Source organism: Stomoxys calcitrans, chromosome 5 (genome assembly GCF_963082655.1).
Source record: "Stomoxys calcitrans chromosome 5, idStoCalc2.1, whole genome shotgun sequence".
In the NCBI taxonomy this organism is placed as follows: Eukaryota; Metazoa; Arthropoda; class Insecta; order Diptera; family Muscidae; genus Stomoxys; species Stomoxys calcitrans.
This window is the reverse complement of record NC_081556.1, coordinates 35,295,053-35,310,021: the sequence shown is the minus strand read 5'-3', so window position 1 is coordinate 35,310,021 and position 14,969 is coordinate 35,295,053. Positions and strand designations below refer to the sequence as shown.

The window sequence follows — 14,969 nt, the reverse complement described above, 5'->3', positions numbered from 1 at the left end:
AGAATTGCGCCCTCTAGAGGCTCAAGAAGTCAAGACTCAAGATCGGATTATATGGCAGCTATATCAGGTTATGGACCGATTTGAACCATACTTGGCACAGTTGTTGGATGTCATAACAAAACACGTCGTGCAAAATTTCATCCCAATCGGATAAGAATTGCGCACTCTAGAGGCTCAAGAAGTCAAGACCCAAGATCGGTTTATATGGCAGCTATATCAAAACATGAACCGATATGGCCCATTTACAATACCAACCGACCTACACTAATAAGAAGTATTTGTGCAAAATTTCAAGAGGCTAGCTTTACTCCTTCGGAAGTTAGCGTGCTTCCGACAGACAGACGGACGGATGGACGGACGGACGGACAGACGGACGGACATGGCTAGATCGACATAAAATGTCACGACGATCAAGAATTTATATACTTTATGGGGTCTCAGACGAATATTTCGAGTAGTTACAAACAGAATGACGAAATTAGTATACCCCCCATCTTATGGTGGAGGGTATAAAAAGCTTTATCTGTATAGTCTGATCTGACCCATATTTGGGCGTATGTCGAGAGGCTAAAAACAATTCACTGTTTAAAATTTCAGCGAAATCGGATAAGAAATTAAGCTTTTATGGGTTTCAGTCCGTAAATCGGGAGATCGGTCTATACGACAGGTATATCTTACTATAGTCCGATAGTTTATAAAGCTTTTATGGGCTTCAAAACTGTTATCGGCAGATCGGTCTATATGGCAGCTATATCTAAATATAGCCCGATCTGAACCATGCAATATGCAATATGCCGTATACCGGCAAAAATGCCGGTAGCTGAGTTGGTAGCGTGCTCGGATAACAATAGTGGGGGTCGTGGGTTCGATTTCTACCAGAGGCCTTGGTCTGTCGCTGCTGTGGTATCACAGTGGACTTAAAATTGTCTAAATGACTGTAACTACAACAAACCGACCGACTATATGAAAAATCCGCAATTACTTTTTGGGCAACCCAATAAATACCAACAAGGAGTAGCACCCTTTTCAAATATACATTTCATGATGATAGATAAGTTTTTAGCATAACTTATCTATCAAAATTCAAACCGCGCCACCGTAAGGTTAAATTTTCATACATCAAAACGAGCGTTTGGGAAATTATGAACTACTCAATTTTTCTCGCTTGAGAATACATTGATCGGAAACTCACCACGTTCATGCAAGCGCATCAACACCTTTGTTTTTATACCTTACACCACAACTGTGGTACAGGGTACAATAACTTAGTGCATTTGTTTGTAACACTCAGAAGGAAGAGAGATAGAAGCATTGATAAGTATCTCAGAATCTCTTCCTGATTCGATATAGCTATGTCCGACTGTCTGTCTGTCTGTCTGTCTGTCTATCTGTCTGTCCATGTTAATTTGTATACAAAGTACAGATCGTAATTTTGGTCCGATTGTCTAAAAATTTGGTACAGGCATTTTTTTGGCCTAGAGACGAAGCTTATTGAAGAAATATCCATTTTTTTTTGTCGAAAAATAGTATTCAGCGACGAAGCTCAATTTTGGTTCAATTTGGTACGTAATAAGCAGAATTGTCGATTTTGGAGTGAAGATCAGCCAGAAGAATTGCAAGAGCTAACAATGCATCCAGAAAAAGTAACAGTTTGTTTCGGTTTATGGGCTGGTGGCTTTATTGGACCGTACTTCTTTAAAGATGATGCGATGACTGCGAATGGTGAGCGCTACCGTGAGATGATATCAAGCAAGAGTTTGACTCTCATGTGAAGTGGCTTCAACCAGACAGTGCCACATGCCACACATCACGCGTACCACACTCGGCGACTACCACAATATCTACAGAGTTTGGGCGAAATTGTCATTTGTCATCCGTAGTTATTACAGTTTGAACACATTTGCTCGCAATGCGATACGGATTGTATAATACCCCATCTGGAAACATCCGGTGAGGTCTTTCAAAATTGGTTCGGAATAAGATATAGCTCCCACTTTGTACTTATAGGGTAGGTTTAGGGTATTATACAGTCGGCACCGCCCGACTTTTGCCATTCCTTACAGGCTTTATTGCTATTTTATTGCTTTCACTTGAATATTGTTTTGTTTTACATACAACGCGTGTTCTGTGGAATGGCGGGCTATTATTTATGTTTACCTGATACTACTGATCACGTGTTTTGATTATTTTTGGTATTTTTTTTTTGGCTATGATTAAAGGAAATAAAAATTCATCTCTTTTAGTTTATTCTCCTTGCAACAACCCCATTACAAATGAAGCAGCAGTGATTTTAAAGTAAATGCCAGACTTTTCAGCAATCATGCTGCCGTTCTAAAATTGCAAACATAAAACTATGATAGCAAAACTACTGCCCAAAACCATAAATCGAGATATCGGTCTGTATGGCAGCTATATTCAAATCTGAACCAAACTGAACCAAGTTGCAGAAGAGTGTCGAGTAGCCTAACGCAACTAACTGCCGCAAATTTCCTTTTATGGACCTAAAACTTAAAATCTAGAGATCAGTCTATATATCAGCTATATCCAAAATTGAACCGATCTGGGCCAAATTAAAGAGGGATGTTGAAGGCTCTAACACAACTTAATGTTCCAAATTTAGGCAAAATCGGGCAACAAATGCTCCTTTTATGGCCGAAGACCTAAAATCGAGAGATCGGTCTATATGACAGCTATATCCAAATCTGGACCGATCGGGACCAAATTGAGCAAGCATGTCGAGTGGCTAAAACACAACTCACTGTCCCAAATTTCAACAAAATCGGAAAATAAATGTGGCTTTTATAGGCTTAAGGCCTTAAGACGGCGGATCGGTCTATATGGAGGCTATTTCATGATTTAGTTCGATATAGCCCATCTTCGAACTTGAGCTGCCTATGAATCAAAACAAGTAAAAGCGTGCTAAGTTCGGCCGGGCCGAATCTTATATACCCTCCACCATGGATCGCATATGTCGAGTTCTTTTCCCGGCATCTCTTCTTAGGCAAAAAAAGGATATAAGAAAAGATTTGCTCTGCTATTAGAGCGATATCAAGATATGGTCCGGTTTGGACCACAATTAAATTATATGTTGGAGACCTGTGTAAAATGTCAGCCAATTCAAATAAGAATTGCGCCCTTTGTGGGCTCAAGAAGTAAAATAGAGAGATCGATTTATATGGGAGCTATATCAGGCTATAAACCGATTCAGACCATAATAAACACGTATGTTAATGGTCATGAGAGAATCCGTCGTACAAAATTTCAGGCAAATCGGATAATAATTGCGACCTCTAGAGGCTCAAGAAGTCAAGATCCCAGATCGGTTTATATGGCAGCTATATCAGGTTATGAACCGATTTGAACCATATTTGGCACAGTTGTTGGATATCATAACAAAATACTACGTGCCAAAATTCATTCAAATTGGATAAGAATTGCGCCCTCTAGAGGCTCAAGAAGTCAAGACCCAAGATCGGTTTATATGACAGCTATATCAGGTTATGAACCGATTTGAACCATACTTGGCACAGTTGTTGGATGTTATAACAAAACACGTCGTGCAAAATTTCATTTCAATCGGATAAGAATTGCGCACTCTAGAGGCTCAAGAAGTCAAGACCCAAGATCGGTTTATATGGCAGCTATATCAGGTTATAGACCGATTTGGACCATACTTGGCACAGTTGTTGGATGTTATAACAAAACACGTCGTGCAAAATTTCATTCTGATCGGATAAGAATTGCGCACTCTAGAGGCTCAAGAAGTCAAGACCCAAGATCGGTTTATATGGCAGCTATATCAGGTTATGGACCGATTTGAACCATACTTATCACAGTTGTTGGATGTTATAACAAAACACGTCGTGCAAAATTTCATCCCAATCGGATAAGAATTGCGCACTCTAGAGGCTCAAGAAGTCAAGACCCAAGATCGGTTTATATGGCAGCTATATTAAAACATGGACCGATATGGCCCATTTACAATACCAACCGACCTACACTAATAAGAAGTATTTGTGCAAAATTTCAAGCGGCTAGCTTTACTCCTTCGGAAGTTAGCGTGCTTTCGACAGACAGACGGACGGACGGACGGACGGACGGACGGACGGACGGACGGACGGACGGACGGACGGACGGACGGACGGACGGACGGACAGACGGACGGACATGGCTAGATCGACATAAAATTTCACGACGATCAAGAATATATATACTTTATGGGGTCTCAGACGAATATTTCGAGTAGTTACAAACAGAATGACGAAATTAGTATACCCCCCATCTTATGGTGGAGGGTATAAAAAGAATCTGTGCTAAGTTTCAGCTCAATTTTTTTTTTAAAGACTGTAGAGCGATATCAACAGACAGACGGTCAAGCGGACGGACACGGCTAAATCGTCTTAGATTTCTACGACGATCAAGAATATAAAGGGTGATTTTTTTGAGGTTAGGATTTTCATGCATTAGTATTTGACAGATCACGTGGGATTTCAGACATGGTGTCAAAGAGAAAGATGCTCAGTATGCTTTGACATTTCATCATGAATAGACTTACTAACGAGCAACGCTTGCAAATCATTGAATTTTATTACCAAAATCAGTGTTCGGTTCGAAATGTGTTCAAATTTTGACAAATTTTGTTCAGCGATGAGGCTCATTTCTGGTTGAATGGCTACGTAAATAAGCAAAATTGCCGCATTTGGAGTGAAGAGCAACCAGAAGCCGTTCAAGAACTGCCCATGCATCCCGAAAAATGCACTGTTTGGTGTGGTTTGTACGCTGGTGGAATCATTGGACCGTATTTTTTCAAAGATGCTGTTGGACGCAACGTTACGGTGAATGAACACATTTCGAACCGAACACTGATTTTGGTAATAAAATTCAATGATTTGCAAGCGTTGCTCGTTAGTAAGTCTATTCATGATGAAATGTCAAAGCATACTGAGCATCTTTCTCTTTGACACCATGTCTGAAATCCCACGTGATCTGTCAAATACTAATGCATGAAAATCCTAACCTCAAAAAAATCACCCTTTAAATGCGCTTCTATGGGGCCAAGACTTTAAATCGAGATATCGGTCTATATTGCAGCTACATCCAAATCTGGACCGATCTGTGCGATATTACAGGAGTATGTCAAGGCCCTTAACCTAACTCACTGTCCAAATTTCGGCGACATCGGACAATAAATGAGCATTTTATGGGCCCAAAACCATAAATCAAGAAATCGGTCTATATGACAGCTATATCCATATCTGAACCAATCTGGACCAAATTAAAGAAAGATGTCGAAGGGGCTAACACAACTCATTGTCCCAAATTTCAGCAAAATCGGATAATAAATATTGGTTTTATGGGCCTAACACCATAAATCGGAGGATCGGTCTATATGGCAGCTATATCCAAATCTGGACCGATCTGAGCCAAATTGACGGAGGATGTCGACGGGCCTAACACAATTCACTGTCCCGAATTTCATCAAAATCGGTTAATAAATATGGCTTTTGTGGGCCTAAGACCCCAAATCGGAGGATCGGTCTATATGGCAGCTATATCCAAATCTGGACCGATCTGAGCCAAATTGACGAAGGATGTTGAAGGGTCTAACACAACTCATTTTCCCAAATTTCAGCAAAATCGGATAATAAATGTGGCTTTTATTGACATAAGACCCTAAATCGGCGGATCGGTCTATATGGGGGCTATATCAAGATATAGTCCGATATAGCCCATCTTCGAATTTAACCTGCTTATGGACAAAAAAAGAATCTGTGCAAAATTTCAGCTGAATATCTCTATTTTTAAAGACTGTAGCGTGATTTCAACAGACAGACGGACAGACGGACGGACATGTCTAGATCGTCTTAGATTTTTACGCTGATCAAGAATATATATACTTTATAGGGTCGGAATTGGATATTTCGATGTGTTGCAAACGGAATGACAAAATGAATATACCCCCATCCTTCGGTGGTGGGTATAAAAATAACTATTTGCACCTTAGATAAGGCTATCCCGTGCTGTACTTTCAAATGACAGTTTTGAGGTCAAACTAGAATTTTTTTGTTAGTCCATATCTATGAAAATCTTTTCCTTAATATATAATTAGTTTTATAATTTACCATAAACTGCACATAAAGATTGTGTGCTGGCTTTTGGTTGCCGATAAACCCTATCAAAGTTATATCAAAATATTTTCATAATCGCTCAATAAATTAATAATTTGAATCGAATCGAATCGAATTCCACACTCAATGCGAATGAATTCATATGCTACAATGGGTAAAAACAATTGCCCGTAAGTCTATGACATTCAGTTTCCAATAACACGAAGAGCAGGATGGAGCTTGCGTTGGCTCTACTTTTCTGTTTGGCGTTTTCCTCATCCGTAGTAGCCGCTGCAAATGCAGTGGATTGGTGGGAGGGAGCATCTTTATATCAAATATATCCACGCTCCTTTCAGGACAGTGATGGCGATGGTGTGGGTGACATAAAAGGAATAACCTCTCGATTAGAGTATTTAAAGGAGATTGGCATAACGGCTACATGGTTATCACCCGTCTTTGAATCGCCCATGTCCGATTTTGGCTATGACATATCGAACTTTACCCGAATCGATCCCATATTTGGCACTTTGGATGATTTTGATGCCATGGTAGCCAAAGCTAAGCAATTGGGAGTTAAAATACTATTGGATTTTGTTCCCAATCATTCGAGTGACAAATGTGAATGGTTTCAAAAATCCATAAGGCGAGAGGAGGGTTTTGAGGATTTCTATGTGTGGCATGATGGCAAAGTGGATGCGGTGGATCCTTCGAAAAGAGTTGCTCCCAGCAATTGGGTAATAATTGGAATTCTTTCAATTCAAATTCTTTGTAATCTTTGTTCTTATTGTGCTATCAGGTTTCTGTATTTGGTGGCTCTCAATGGACCTGGAATGCGGAACGCCAACAATTCTATCTGCATCAATTCCAGGATAAACAACCCGATCTTAACTACTCCAATCCTTTGGTACGTCAACATATGCTGGAAGTTTTGGAATATTGGCTAGACCGTGGTGTGGATGGTTTTCGGATAGATGCTGTACCCCATATTTTTGAAAAACGAAATGATGATGGCTCATATCCGGATGAACCTCTTTCCGGTTGGTCTAATAACCCCAATAGTTATGATTATCATAATCATATCCATACCAAGGATCAATATGCCACCATTGAACTGCTGTATGAGTGGAGAGAATTTCTGGAGCAATATCAGAAGAAAAATGGTGGAGAGACAAGGTAAGCTTGATATTATGGTAATTATGTCCAAATCGGACAAACATATATCTAAAACTGAACAGATTTCGGCCAAAATCCGGAGGTATTAAGGCAAATGGAAAGGAAAGCATTGTGTACATTGAGAAGATGGGTTGATAAATGCTCTTGCAAAGGTTGAAGAAGTGAACATTTCTAACAAAATGTCAGCAAAATCGCATAAAAATTGCGCCCGCATAAAAATTGCGGTTCATGAAGTAAAACCGGTGGTGGATATGAGGGGAACTCAATGAAAAGATTAATTTCTATGGGAGCTCTATCAAGTTATAAATCTACGAGTATTTAAACTAAACTTGAGACAGATGTTGTCATAGCAGATATCTTGTCCAAAGTTTCAGCCAATTCGGATAAGAATTGCGGACTCCAAAAGATAAAAAAATTTAATCGAAGATTGAATGTAATGGGAGCTATCTCTAACCAGGCACTAGTTTGGCTGTGCAGAACCTCTTCCATCATAAGTCGGTGTCGATAAGGTGTAACCGGTGCATGAAGAGGACGTATTTCCGAACTTGCTCATGCCCTACTACGGGAGTATAGTCGCACTGAATACGTTGCAAGGTGCTGTGCGAACATAGACGGCAGTGAGTTACATGCGTCGTCTCCGTCTTCTGCGTCCGCATCGTCGGACTATGTGACCCCCCCTTACCCCTCCCGTGCGGTAATATACTCAACAGCAGCATCCCAGCCCCAATATTGCCGGGCCAATAGAGTCAAGTGTATCTTTCCTGGAATTGAATTACAATGGTCTCAGAGGCAAGATCGACGAGTTAGCAAATTTTATGAATCGCAAGAACATATTGGTTGCTGCGATCCCGAAGACAGCAACCTGCACAGTTGTCACAGATACAATGTTACATAATGCTACGTAAGGATCACTTAAGGAATGAAGAAGGGGGATTGACCTTCCTTAATGTTGTTGTAGCAGTGTGTTGTACACCGAGACGGCAGCCCTTGCCGATTCCATCGGGTCAATCCAATACGTACAACCGGCTGCCAAGGGATTGGAACACTGAGTGAAGAGGGATAGCAGTCCGGTCCGTTAATGCCGTTATAGAGCTGTACAACCGGTTAGTAGTTGTGACCCAGCAAATGGCCAAGCATACAAGCACGACATAAGTGGGTTACTGTATGGCCACAATCACCTGGTTCTAGTAGACTTTAATGCGCATCACATTTCATGGCATGCTCCCCTAGGTAAAGACCAGCGTGTTATGGCTTTGGTAGAGCAGATTGAAGGCTGCACGTTTTGCATGTTGAAATTAGGATGCCCCCCCTAGGATTATGAGGAGGTGCAGTAGCTCGCCAGACATTTCCATTGCATCTACCGATCTCCTGAGTGTCGTAAACTGGCAAGCAGTCATTTCTTTGGGACCAGACCTCGCTCTCTACGCGTTAAAATTAGGATGCCCCCACTAATAATACGAGAAGGAGCAGCAGCTCGCCAGACATTTCCATTGCATTCCGTGTTCTCCTGAGTGATGTATCCTTATAAGCCGTCATTTCTTTGGGACCAGACCTCTCTCTCTCTCACTGAGAGTAATGGTGAGTGTCTGAGAGTGTCTGACTGAGAGTCTCTCACCACGGACCGACCACCCAACTTCATAGCCTCTGAGCGCCAGACGTTTATCAATCAATAGAGTCGGAGGTAATTCAGAGACATCTTTAACGCAGCAGCCGCTCGTTTTATACCAGCTGGTCGAATACCCAAAGTGCACGCGTTGGCAGTGGTAATCTCAGACGAGCGTGATGGGAAGCGTTGCACGGACCCCACTAAACCCAAAATCAGCGAGCTGCATCTGGAAATAAACCGGGTTAGGTTAGGTTAGATTGAAAAGAGTGTGCAGATATTAGTCTGTTCCATGCCACTATAGACATAACCTAAGCTTGTAGTCGGCTTGTTGTGCGCTTTAAAAACTGAAAAGTAACCTCGAAAACAGAAAATTTTAAGTTAGGAATTCCGTGTTACTAACAAAATCCTTAATTGTTTTCCATACCACTCCCTTTAGTTGGTGTCCCATCTAAGTACCGGTGTCTGTTAGACTCGAAATCCGGGCAATGATTCAGGAAATGCTCCAACGTCTCATCATTCCCACATGCTATTACTTGCCGCACCGACTTTGCATAAGTGAGCTCTTAGTCCTATGTGTCCCGTTATGGCACCAAAGGCTATACTGACCTCCTTCTTACTTCTTTTCAGTAATAGCCTTGTCTTCTCACGATCAGGATCACTCCATAGGATTTTCGCCGGCCTAAGGACTGTTTCGCTGTTCCATAGTGTTACATGACCTCCACGCCCTTAAGTCGGCCTGCATTGCCCCGAAAGGCTTCGGGTTAATCAAGTTTATCGACGGCCATTCTCTGGCCTTCACTGCCAAATCGTCTGCTACTTCGTTCCCCCTTTCTCCGTTATGGCCCGGCACCCAAACGAGGCGGATTGTGCCATCCTCAGAGAAAGCGTTCATCACCTTTTTACAGTCGAAGACTGTTCGTGACCTTACTGGCTTGGTTGTTATTGCTCTTATGGCCATTTTACTGTGCGTTAAGATGTTCACACTCGACGTTCTCGCGTTAATACCACACCAACTCATGCATTCCATGATCACCCGGATCTCTGACCGCAGGGCCGTATTATGGTCAGGCAGTCCAAAACAGATCTCAGTCCCTGGGTTCTCAATGTAGACCCCCAGGCCTACTCTGTCCCTTAGCTTTGATCCATCTGTGTAACATGATCTTCCAGAAGGCAATATTAGGGTTCCGTCAGTCCAAGACTGTGCCGCTGGCAGCAGTGCCTGGCAATCGACCGCAAGTGTCGTCTCAGGAATCCGATCTGAAACCTCTACACTCCCTTCCAGGTTTCTTATCGTCGTCAACGAACATATACGGAATTTATGGTTGGTGTAGGTGAAGCAGATTGTGGTCTACTGTTAGGCCACTCTCGAACCCGCGGTAGAAGGGATGATAGGACCTCAGTCACTTTGGGTGATGTAACTGTGACTGATCCGAAGAAATGCATTCAACCCACAATTAATTGTGCATCCCGAGAGTGACAGGACTAGGAGGAGATCCATTCATAGTATCCGTGCTCTCCGAGCCGAAGAGCAGCCATCACAATTTACTGTGAACAAAGTTAAAAATGTCATCCGTGGCGCCAACTTAGCCAAGGCGTTGGGTCACGTCGAAATCTCTACACTGATGCTGAAGTATCTGGATCAACCTGGAGTCGAGTACCTCACAACAGTCCTCAACCTGTCTTTGACCACTCATATAGTACACGATGTCTGGAAGATGGGTAGAGTGATTTCGCTACTGATGCTTGGAAAGGACCCAAGTAAGGGGGAGTGGTAGATCGATAGACAGACCGATCTCCCTTCTCCCACTAGTGGGCAAAACGTTTGAGAGACTACTCCACCCGAGCCACGTTGGAGAATTTCCATTCGCCGAGCATCAGCATGAATTTCGAAGACGGCATAGCACAACAACTTCTTTGCATGCCATCACCGCACACATTTGCCGTGGTTTCAATCAGCCCAGGCCAGGTGATAGTATGGTGCTCGTGGCACTGGACCTATCATTGGTACTCGACACGATCAGACATGCCAAATATTTGTGGACATCGCCAATACGTCCTGAAACGCCGGGTCGCGAACAATCTGTGTGGTCGCCAGTCATTTGTGGAATTTAGGGAGAAGAAATCGAAACACCGGTGATATATCCGGCACTGTTTAACCTCTACCTATCCTCCACAAGGCCCTCCCCTTCTCCCCCTCAGACGGTAAAGAGATTGTAACATATGCGGACGATTGTACGATCATAGCATCAGGCCCCCCCCCCCCCCATTGATATCTGCTATAGGTTAAACGTCTAACTCAACGAACGACCTCGCCTCGCATTTCGCTCCAAGAAACCTCGAGATATCTCCCACCAAATCTTCAGCCACATTGTTCTCTGAACGCATGCGTAGGGAGCTGAAAATGATGGTCGATAGAGTGACAACTCCGACCATCAAGTGCCCCAAAATACTTAGTGTCACATCTGACACCTCTTACAAATGCTCCTCACATGCCACAGCAATTTGCGATAAAGTCAAAAGTAGAAACAAAGTTCTCTAGTCACTTTCCGGCTAACAAAGAAACCTTGTTGACCACGTACAAATCAATTGGCCTCTAAATCAAGCGGCATATCAAGCGGGTCTTGACAACATTCATGCAGACACGGTACGAGATACGGTAAAATAGCTACCGGGTAACTGCGGTCCTTGGAGAACGACCGCCTCCCATTGCACCTGCAGAAATTGACCTCCCCAGGCAAACCAGAGTAGTTCTGGCTCAATTACAATCCGGCAAATGCAGCCGAATTACACTTTGGCGGTTTTCTTGGATATTAAGGGGGCTTTCAATAATGTGGAGATTGGGGCGATAGGCGCCTCACTGGACCGTACGGGGATACACCGATTAAACGGGGATACACCGATCATTCCCTATTCGTTTTCCTGAGAGGGACGAATGAAGAGCGGATGGTGTACTTGAGGAGTATGGGACTTCGATCTACACAGATGGCTCCAAAATGGAGTCAGGGACTGGATTGGGGGTCTACTCTGATGCACTCAATATCAGTATGTCTCAGAGACTGCCGGACGAGTGTACGGTCTTTCAGGAGGAGGACTGTGCCATGCAGAGCCGCAAGAGAAATTCTGGCAAGGTGCCTACCGCCCTCGAAACTCAGAATTTATGTGGGCAGTATGGCGGCGCTCAAGGCTTTGGGGTCGTGGATGGTGAGGTCGAGATGCGTGGCGGACTGTTTGGAATTCCTGGATAGGCTTCGGGCCCACGATGTGACGCTGACATGGTTTCCTGGGCATGAGGGGATTCCAGGAAATACGAGGGCGGTCATGCAGTCATCGGTTGTTGTTGTTGTTGTTGTTGTTGTTGTAGCAGTGTGTTATACACTGAGGCGGCAGCCCTTGCCGATGAAGAACTCCATCGGGTCAATCCGGTACGTACAACCGGCTGCCATGGGATTAGCAGCTATCGGTCTTGCCTACGTGCCATTTGTCGAGCTACTGAACACAGCAGAGGGGATACTAGGGCGGCATCGGTGGCGAGGTGGAACACGGTAGATGGTTGCCGCACTGCGAAGGCGCTATGGCCGGTCATCGACCGAAGGAGGACGAGGGAATTGCTGGCGCTCGATAAGAGGTCGATGAGTACTTTGACAGGGGTCATAATCGGACATTGTGCCATTGGCCGCATGGCGGCGCGCTTGGGGTACCTCACAATGACTTCTGTAGGAGTTGCCTCGATGAGGATAAGGAGGAGACTATTGTGCACTTGCTGTGTTCCTTTCGGGTCTGCTAAGACGTAGGCTCTCTTTTCTGGGGAGACGTTTCTTCTGTAATCTGGGTGAACTTGCGAATGTAGCACTGGTATATCTCCTGAGGTTTGTTGAGGGAACAGGATGGTTCCACCGGGGGTTTGACACAGGCTCCGGCATAGGTAGGTCCGTGCTTTCGTATCGAAGGGCGGTTCTTCACCTTCCACTCGAGTTTCACCACTCCTCCTGTCTTTTTCTTTTATAAGTGTATAACCTCTAGTATGAGGTCTCACATTTTCGTTTTTCTTCCCCTTCTCTCTCTAGGGTACCACAATAGGCCAAACTGTCCTCCGAGTGAACTCACCTTTGGTGGTCGACCCCTTCAACCTAACCTAACCTTGCCATGGTCAGTAAATATGTTCAACATATGAATTCAACAAAAATAGTGCTTTACATTTCATTGTCTGGTTTCTTGGTCCTCTATGAAGGCATCCTCATGTGCTTTAATACAACTCAATATTCTTTCTTTTTTATCTTTTTAGAGTCCTATTGGCCGAGGCCTATTCTTCAGTAGAGACATTAAGCGAATACTTTGGCAATGGTACTCACTCTGGGGCTCATTTGCCCATGAACTTCAATTTGATGTATCTGAATGGCTACTCCACTGCACGAGATATGGAAAATTCTATTAATTATTGGATGCACACCATGTGGACGAATCATCAAACCGCCAATTGGGTGGTGGGCAACCATGACAATAATCGTGTAGCTGATCGTATGGGTCATCATAAAGTTGATCTTCTCAATATTATTGTCAACACTTTGCCAGGAGCTTCCGTCACCTATTATGGTGAAGAAATTGGCATGTCCAATGTGCCCACCGAATGTACTTCGATTTCTTGTGATTCACGTGATCCCGAAAGATCGCCCATGCAATGGACTCCCGGAACTAATGCTGGTTTTACTGATGGACCTTCCACATGGTTACCCATATCCAGCGATTATATGATGTACAATGTGGAAACCGAAAGAATGGTGGGCCGCAGCAGTTTGAATATTCTTAAGGCTTTGCAGTCTCTAAAACACACTGCAGCTTTTCGCAATTTCAAAGAGCAGAATGGATTTTCCTACAGAGCTCTGTCGGAGCAAGTATTTCAAATTGTTCGAGCTGTACCCAATCGTGAGGAGTACATGGTCTTGGTCAATATGGGCAACAAACTGGAATATGTGGAGCAGATAGCCAGTCGCACTTTCGAATATGTGCTTGTGAGTCCACATTCGTCACACAACAATGGGTAAGAGTTTGAAGTGTTTTCCATTTATATTTACTTTTTTCTCTCATTCTTTTTTTTATTATAGTGATAAGGTAGATTTGAATGGACGCATTTACTTAATGCCCTTTGAAGCAGTGGTACTGCGTTGGATGGAACGATAATGTTTATAAGTCCACATGTGTACATAATGTCATATATATACCATTTGCAGTATGTGAATTAAATAACGATAGTGTAACAATATTTACATTGCATGAGGAAGTTCTTTAAAGAGAAAATAAAGAAAAAATAAAAATGTGCTAAGTTTGGCCCGGCCGAATCTTGGGAACCCACCACCATGTATTCTGCAAAAAATATCTACAGACGAAATCTCTTCCAAATCAGACTAATCAGGGAATCGGTTTAGATGGGAGCTCTACTAAGTAGTGGATCGATTTGGACCAAGCTTAATACTATCGCAACGGAATACTGCATTCAAATTCTGCCCAATCGGATTTCAGGTTCCCAAGGTGTCCAATCGGGTAATCGGCTTATAGGAGAACTTAACCAGGTTATAGACCGATTTGTACGATATTTGCCACGATTGTTGAAATTGCTTGTGGAACAATAGATGCAAAACTTCAGCTCAGTCGATTTTGGACCAGTTGCAATGCTCAACGACATACATTAACAAGTAAAAAGGCGTTAAGTTCGGCCGGGCCACCTCGGGTATATATGTAAACCACCTTTCATCAAAATTCGGTGAAAATTTCATATATTATACTCATATACCTCATACCGATCTGAACTATATACGACACGGATGTCGAAAAGCCGAACATAAGTCACTGTGTCAAATTTCAGTGAAATCGGATTATAAATGCGCCTTTTATGGGGCCAAGACTTTAAATCGAGATATCGGTCTACATGGCAGCTATATCCAAATCTGGACCGATTTGGGCCAAGTTGCATAAACATCTCGAAGAGCCTAACACTAAGCACTGTCTCAAATTTCAGCGACATCAGACAATAAATGCGTCTTTTATGGCCCCAAAACCTAAAACCTAGATATCGGTCTATATGGCAGCTA

The 14,969-nt window shown here is 43.1% G+C and overlaps 1 protein-coding gene across 1 annotated transcript; it reads left to right on the top strand.

The window, feature by feature from the left end:
* Positions 1 to 6,328: 6,328 nt before the first annotated feature.
* LOC106089591 (maltase A2) lies at positions 6,329 to 14,110 on the top strand. Its single transcript, XM_059370346.1, has 4 exons — positions 6,329 to 6,841; positions 6,904 to 7,280; positions 13,169 to 13,921; positions 13,986 to 14,110. Exons 1-4 carry the CDS (start codon positions 6,341 to 6,343, stop codon positions 14,059 to 14,061), a joined length of 1,707 nt encoding a protein of 568 aa, XP_059226329.1. The 5' UTR covers positions 6,329 to 6,340; the 3' UTR covers positions 14,062 to 14,110.
* Positions 14,111 to 14,969: the final 859 nt, after the last annotated feature.